Source organism: Cajanus cajan, chromosome 6 (assembly GCF_000230855.2).
Source record: "Cajanus cajan strain Asha chromosome 6, NIPB_CcT2T_4, whole genome shotgun sequence".
In the NCBI taxonomy this organism is placed as follows: Eukaryota; Viridiplantae; Streptophyta; class Magnoliopsida; order Fabales; family Fabaceae; genus Cajanus; species Cajanus cajan.
Genome location: NC_138522.1, coordinates 20,422,433 through 20,430,036, shown reverse-complemented (window position 1 = coordinate 20,430,036; position 7,604 = coordinate 20,422,433). Strand labels below are relative to the sequence as shown.

At 32.4% G+C, this 7,604-nt stretch overlaps 1 protein-coding gene across 3 annotated transcripts; it reads right to left on the bottom strand.

Annotated features, from left to right (window-relative positions):
* Positions 1–303: 303 nt before the first annotated feature.
* On the bottom strand, positions 304–3,254 carry LOC109790760 (uncharacterized). 3 transcript variants are annotated; one of them, XM_083076386.1, is made up of 4 exons: positions 2,649–3,250; positions 1,535–1,877; positions 822–892; positions 304–691 (listed from the first exon to the last, which is right to left on the bottom strand). In XM_083076386.1, exons 2-4 carry the CDS (start codon positions 1,870–1,872, stop codon positions 678–680), a joined length of 423 nt encoding a protein of 140 aa, XP_082932512.1. In that variant the 5' UTR covers positions 1,873–1,877; positions 2,649–3,250; the 3' UTR covers positions 304–677. The 3 variants fall into 3 exon arrangements, with proteins under 3 accessions (XP_082932512.1, XP_029125556.1, XP_082932513.1); XM_029269723.2 differs by having other exon boundaries at positions 1,535–1,886; positions 2,649–3,245; XM_083076387.1 differs by lacking the exon at positions 822–892 and having other exon boundaries at positions 1,535–1,886; positions 2,649–3,254.
* Positions 3,255–7,604: the final 4,350 nt, after the last annotated feature.

Sequence of the window (7,604 nt, the reverse complement as noted above, 5' to 3'; positions counted from 1 at the left end):
ATCATGCAAATAAGATTGACTAATAAAATAAATATCAATCACTTGTTTTACATATAAGCGAAAATCTTTTGTATTTTATTTTTTAATAAATATCATGTCACTAAAATGGTGATAATAAATATCATGTCAATTAAGTAATGATATATTACTAAACAATGTCAAAATTAAATGATCAACGAATATCATATTAATAATAAAATTAAACTTTCATATATTTTTTTTTTAAAGTAGAGAAACTAAATTTTCTATTTTAAAATATGAAGATCAAAATTGGAAGAGAAAAATAAAGGAACCAAGGTACCATTCAGGAAAAAAAAGCTTTCTATAAATACTTGCCGAAAAGTTTATCAAGACTAACTATTCCCTTCTAGTACACATTCTGTCTCTTCCTCAAACCTTTCCTCTGTCTCTCACATTCTCTGAAGCAAAAAGGGATAGTGCAAGATCCAAGTTTTATTATTGGTTTTAAAGCTTAATTATGTCATTTAGCCAATAAATATTACTAATTGATAATAAATATGGATTTCATAACTTTCTTTTCAAAGCATCTATCAGTAAACAACTTCGAAAGGAAAAAGCGTGGTCGTGACTATGACAAAGGACCTTTGCCCGTGATTACTCTAGGCCTTAACTAGATAAAACATTAACAAGTTTGCTGAAGAAAGATGTGAATCCTCTTAGTCTGCGTCACCTGAAATAGAAGTAACAAATATGTCACGGAACTTAGGATAAAATTGACATGCTATTACTACGAACATACCAAAAGTTTTCGAATAATTGCAGAGAAAAATTAATGAAGGCTAAACTTATTCTCTTCTCACCATAATTTCTTGGTGTTTTGCACTTGAAACATTCTGTCCTGCTGGCATAGTTATGCACTCCACACCCAATTCTGATAGATAGGAATAAAGAAAATAAAGGTGAAAAAAATCTTCTACTTTATTTCATATTTCTTATTGTGTAATATATAAACTTAGTTATTTTATGTTGACCTATGACCCCCATTTGTATTATTCTTTCTCAATTATTGTCATGAACTCATGGTCCTTACTCTCCCTTTTCAATCGTCTATTGCCAACAAAAGTGTTTTTCCTTTTGTTCTAGTGATTAATGTGTGTCATATCATATGATAACAAAGTATGTGTTGGGGACACACCACAGGAGTTAAATCAAGAAGAACTCTATTAATGGATCATGAACAAACCAATCAAGTAACTCGTTATCGCATCTGAATCTAAAACTTTAAGACTTTAATTATACGTCTTTTTCACTTATATGATACTACTCAAATACACAGCTGAGACTCTCACTCATAGTTGCACAATCAGGATTGGTATGACCATAATTATAATTCAATGCATGAAATGCAGCTTTGTGGGAAAACTTAGTTGCTTGTTTTCAAACTATATTGTTAAGCTTTTAAATATATAGTTGGATATGGCAACCGAATGCAGGGCTATTGAGCTAGCAAAGTTGCACCAACAGAAAGGAACTATTTGAAAGCAGAAAGTATATGATGATAATATGAACTAACCTAGTGCAAATCCAGTCACCAGTCTTCCACCCTGGGGGAAAATTGCAATCAGAAGCATATCCTACAGGGGTATCCATGTTTCCCCCAAATCTACAAGAATAACCATCTTTCAATGAACCACATCTATAGCAGCTTGATCTGCTGGCATAGTTGTGAGCTCCACAGTTCATAGCTGTGCAATACCAGTCCCCTGCCAAGGCTTCAGACCAGTTGTATCTGTAGGTTGTAGGGTCAGGGCCTCCAAACTTGGGGTATCCACAACTTTGGCATGCATCCCTCTTCTTGAAATTTATGTGCTGGCAAGCACCACACATCCAATCTCCTCCAGACCAACTCATTTTTCCTGTTAAATCTGTGCATGTATAGTTAGTTTTAGAAATTCCTCTGAAGTCATAAAAGATATATCACATAACGAGTTTCTTTGGATGCAAGTTAAAAGTGTTTTTTGAAAATTTTTATTAAAAAAAACTCTTTATTTTTAATAGTGAAATTATCGAAATCTCTTTTAAATTTGTATCTAAACAACGCATGTGTAATGTGTCCTACAACATACATACCAGTGAAAAAGGAAAAATAGTATGCTCTATGAATGAGGTGTATGAGTGGAAAATAAAAGAGTTTGAGAGAAAAAATAATGGCAGAAAAGTGATAAATGTAATAGATAATGTGATGAAAAATGGAGAAAGAGATAAAAAGAAAAAATGAAGTAGAAATGAGATGAAAGAGAATGAGAATTCAGTGACTTAGTTTTATTAAAGGACTGGTAAAGTAATTCATAGAACTAGGGAAGTAAACGAGTCATAGTTCTTGAAATATTGGCTTGTCTTGTTAAAAAAGGTAATTGTTTAAGGGAGTTGTAGTCTTAGACATAACACAATGTCGAGATAGTAAGTCTTGTTAAGTTTACTATGGCTTTAAACTATGTTGCATTACCGCTGCCTTGAGCTGATATTGTACACTACATATACGTAATGCAATTTTCAATTTAAAACCTTGGATTGAAATCATGTGGTTCTTAAATATTAATGAATAGAGGAAAATTGCATATGATATATATCAGAGTGTTGATAAATTGTTTGTGACATGAACTATAAACGCACAACAAGAAGCTTACCTTGTGGATGAGTAAACGATTATATGTAAACGTATGATGCAACCAATATTTGTATGTTATTCTTAGATCAGTAGTAGTTTAAGAACAGCCTGTGATTCAGATGGTGGGTCTAGTGCTTCGGGTGAAGGGCTTTATATATAGTAGCCAATGATAAGAAATATTGTGTGGGGGACATGATTTGTCTGTTGTCTAGTAATCTAGATATCAAAGAACCTTCCTTCTATCTAAAAGCTTAAGCAGTTGCTTTTATAGCTCTCTAAAACAATTATCTCCAACTTGGTATTGTTTTCATAGAAGCAACTCAAACTTTGAGGTGTTGGAATTGTTGTCCTTATATTCATTTGATAGAAATAATTTCGAGTTAGAACTTATTTAGATACAAGTTTTTGAGAATATTTCTATAAGAAAATACTCTTTATTTTTAATAAAAAATTCTTAAAAACATTTTTAATTTGTATTCAAATAAATTCTTAAAAACTAAAACATTATTGATAATAAATACATTAGCTATTAATAAGATGTAGCTCATTTAAAATTGTTAGTAATTTATTTCAATAAAAAATATTGGTTAAACAATACTAAATATACTAAACACAATAAAATTATGAATATATGGTAATTAAAAGATCATCTAACAATTTTTTTTTTACTATATGATTGAAATCATTTTCACTTTATCTAATCTTGCTTTATCCAACGATTTCATTTGCCTTTTCTTTACAGAGATGAATATTAAATTCACTAATAATATATAACGTCAAGCATGTGTATCAAAAACTGCATTATGTTGCATATATTTTTCTTACATCTTAATATTATTTTGATTTTTTTATCAAATATATTAACATCTTATAGAATAGAAGAAAAATGAACTTCTAAAGAGAAACGTCTTAATTTTTTTTATTTATCAAAATTATAATTAGGATAATAATATTTGAACTTATAATCTATCTCATTCTATGAAGAATCGGTGTGCAAGTTTTCCTTTGTTTATTTATTTTTTCATTTAAACCCCTCTTTTTGCCTTCTTTACATGATTCCAATGCATTATTGCAGAACATATCCACGGACCAAAGGTGTTATGAGGGGAAGCTGTTATGTGGCAGACTGTAACAGAATCCACCCGGAACCCACCTAAGTAATATGGGTTCATGTAACATATTTTATACTCTCTATTTCAATATATATTTTATATTAATTTGATGAAATTTATGTAAGTTTTTACTAAACATGTGAATTTTATTTTTCATTTAACTAGTCAAATATATTCCCAAAATAATGAGACTCAGTAATAAAAATTTTAACAAACCAAATAGAAGAGAATATATTGAAAAGAAACTATTAAATAATCTTTTACTATTACTTCCACAGCATGTAAACCTTCACTGGGTAGGATTATGCATTGCACAGTGTCTGTGAGTGAAAAACATGCATTATGGAGAATCAATTCCTACTTCATGCACATCCATTATCAACTTCTTTTTTCATTGCTTCAATTACTTTATGCCAATCACAGAAATGCCATTCGAAGATTCATATACAACAACTAATAACGATCCTTTGCTTCCCTAAATGCTTTTCCAAAACATAGCCCGACTTTGTTGTGCATTGGAGGTTTCACACAAATACATGTTTTCATAATAATAAAATATTGTTCACTTCATAATTTTACTTTGATTATCATACAAAATGTTTCTTATTGATATGTGTGTGTTTTAGAAATTTTTTTTTCTTATATCAACTAACTATGTAAGACCGTAAAACCCTAAACTCTAAACATGTTTATAATCAAATTATATTATAGGTCACAGGATATGATTCTCCATATGTCTCTTGTCACAGTAGTATAGAAAGAATACAAGCATGTCTAAGATGTTTCTTTCTTTAATTTATTAGTAAAAGTAAGTGCTTATAAAATGTTTTAGAATAAGGATCGCGGCGAGCAGAATCCGTGCTGAATGGATAGGTGAACCTGGTCATCTTTTTCTCATAAAAAATATAATTAGTCCAAACTATAGAATTTGTGTAAATAACAATATAGTTAGATAGTTAAGTGTTATCACTAATTGAATATGAACTGATTTATATATAATATTTAACAATGCTTAGTATGTATATTATTTGTATCGCATATTAAAAAGACATTTATAATGGTTTAGTGGTTGGTTGTGACACACAAACTTGAAGCAACTGGCCAAACCACTGCAGTTGTTTGTTTAATATGTGATACAAATAATATATATATTTCTATATCAAGTATATCATATTATTTATATCGATCGATTCATGAAGTTGAATTAGTAGTTTATTTGTTTGTCACTAATAAAATTCAGTTTAGTAATTTTTATACCTTGAAAATAATTAGTCTTAATTTGACTATCGAAAAAGGATATTAAAAAACTTAGGATCTCTTATTAGTTTATTCCTCAAAATTTAACTTTTATTCTCATAACTTTTGATCTTCATTTTTAATGGAATGATTTTGTCATTCAAAACTTTTATTAAAAAATAATTTTTATCTAAATTTTTGTTTTCATATTTTAATCTTTTAACCTTCTTAAGTAATTTTACATTACATTTGTATTGTAAATGAAAACTTTTCACAATTCAAACAATTCCTTTTTCCCTTTCTTCTTATCTTACTATAAGACCTTCCTCTTCTCTGATACATAATTTCTTCTAATGTTCTTATTTTTTTAAGAAAAATAAATAAAAATATGAAGTGTCGTCACCCATTAATTATATAATAATAATAACAATAGATATGCACCTAAATCATATGAATACTACTTCAATTTCAACGTACGTCAAACTTAGTGATTCTCAAAATTATCTGCTGACATCGTATATTAAAAAGTATAGAAATAATAAATTGAATTACATTTGCAGTTAAAAATAAATTGAAACTTATAAACATCTCAACCTCACATCTATCCGATCACAAAAGAGCAAAACTTTTGTTTCTCGCTGTTTTCTTGCTAGTGCATGATAATATTGGACAAAGTGATTCCTTTGTAAAATCTCAGGTTGCAATTTTGCTTTCGGCCTATTCAGGTGACTTCCTACTGCACAATTGGTAATTGCTCGCTCTTATTGTAAGGGCGTTTAAAATTAGAAAATAGTTTATTTAAACTTGCGAAAAATTGCAATTTTCATCATTTTTAATTTATTTTATTTTATTAGAATACACTTTTCTTTTAGTTTACTATACTAAATTTCATGATTAAATTTGTGACATAAACATTTATTAAATTAATATTTACATGGCATGGGGATTTTTTTTAACGTTAAATTGATGACTTGGAGGCATGGGGATATATTTTTTTTTTCTTCTTTTTAACGTTAAATCGATGACTTGGTGGTATGGGAAGACCTTACGTTCGTTATCTGGAGTAGTTCTCCTTTTCTTTTACTAACTTGGTCATTTTCCATGGGATCGAATCTTTATTAATATAGACTAGAGTTTGATTATATACCGGAGGGTAACCGACCAAACCGAACACGCGACTTTGCTGATCCGATTGACCATGCCGAGCACGACCGCTCGGGTCATCTTGGCTAGGGTGTGATCAGCCGAATCGGCCAGTCAACCCAGTTGGGTCTGAACACACGACGATATAGAGCTAAGCCAGGCAATTAAGGAAAGATTAATTTACTTAATATACCGTTTTAGCCCCCTAATTTCCCGAGGCCTAGTCCCTAATCGCGGCTCAACAACAACCACTATAAATAGGCTCCCAACGAGGTACGTAACTTACTTGAACTACCGCATTTATTACACCGATCGCTTACTTGAGCGTCGAAGTATTTTTTGCAGGCACCCTCCTCTACTCGGATTACTTAGAGCCAAGCGACAAGACCGAAGACCAAAGACCAAGATAACGATAACTCAGAGATAAAAGTAAAGTACGTATCTTGATACAGGAACATTTGGAGCCCACCGTGGGGCCGAAGAGACTTTTTCAGCCCCTTTAGACTTTACTGATTGAGACAAAGACATGGTAGTCACACGCAAAGGACCGTCGACATCGACCCAAACCCCGAACACAATCTCGGTCATACCGGGCAAGAACGGTACCCTTATAGAATGCCCCAAACGCAACCGGAACCTACAACGCAAGGCGGCCGACCAAACGCCGAAGCCCAACCTGACAGTCAGGATGACTTGCGCTTGTTATGCGAGGAAATGGCTGCCATACGCAGACAAAGAGAAGCCGACGCCAGGGAGTTGGCCGAGCTCTGATGACAGAACGCCAAACTCTAGAGTTTGAACAAAACCTATGTACCGTCTACCCCCACACTCTTGGAAGAATCAGCATACCATGCCCCGACCGAACAAGCTGCCCGAACACCCGCTACCTCCCTAGTAAGCGGCAAGGCCGATGCCACCACCAACTCCATGATGGAGTAAGGTTGAAGCAATGGAAGGATTCTTGCTTCTTGTGACCTTCTCCGAATATGAAGACCTTTCACTTGAGCTTGCCATGGTTCAAATGATGGAAGAAGATGATTGGAATGATAGAAGAATCCCTAAGCTAAGGATGGAAGCATCCAAGCTCAAGAACCAAAAGAAAGCTCACTTTCAAGTTTAGGAATGGAGGTTTTCGTAGAACTAGTGAAGGTGAGATTTCGGTGACCTTTGAGAGAATTTGGGTTGAAGTAAAATTCAGAAATTCTCATTCATCAAAAATCAATACAAATTATGAAGGATCATGCATATATAGGCTCGGCAAGGGAAGCATTTGGTGCCAAGATTAACCACCACATGTGGCGCCAAGATTTGAATTCAAATTTGAAATTTGAATTCAAATCTTCACTCCCATGTGCAAGTCCGTGAATCTAGGTGCCCTCATGCATCTTAATTTGATTTAGGAAGCATTTAGGGTTGATTTGGCTAAGCACATGTTCAGCCACAAGTGGCACCATCCATGTGATCCCAAATTCAACTTAAATGTC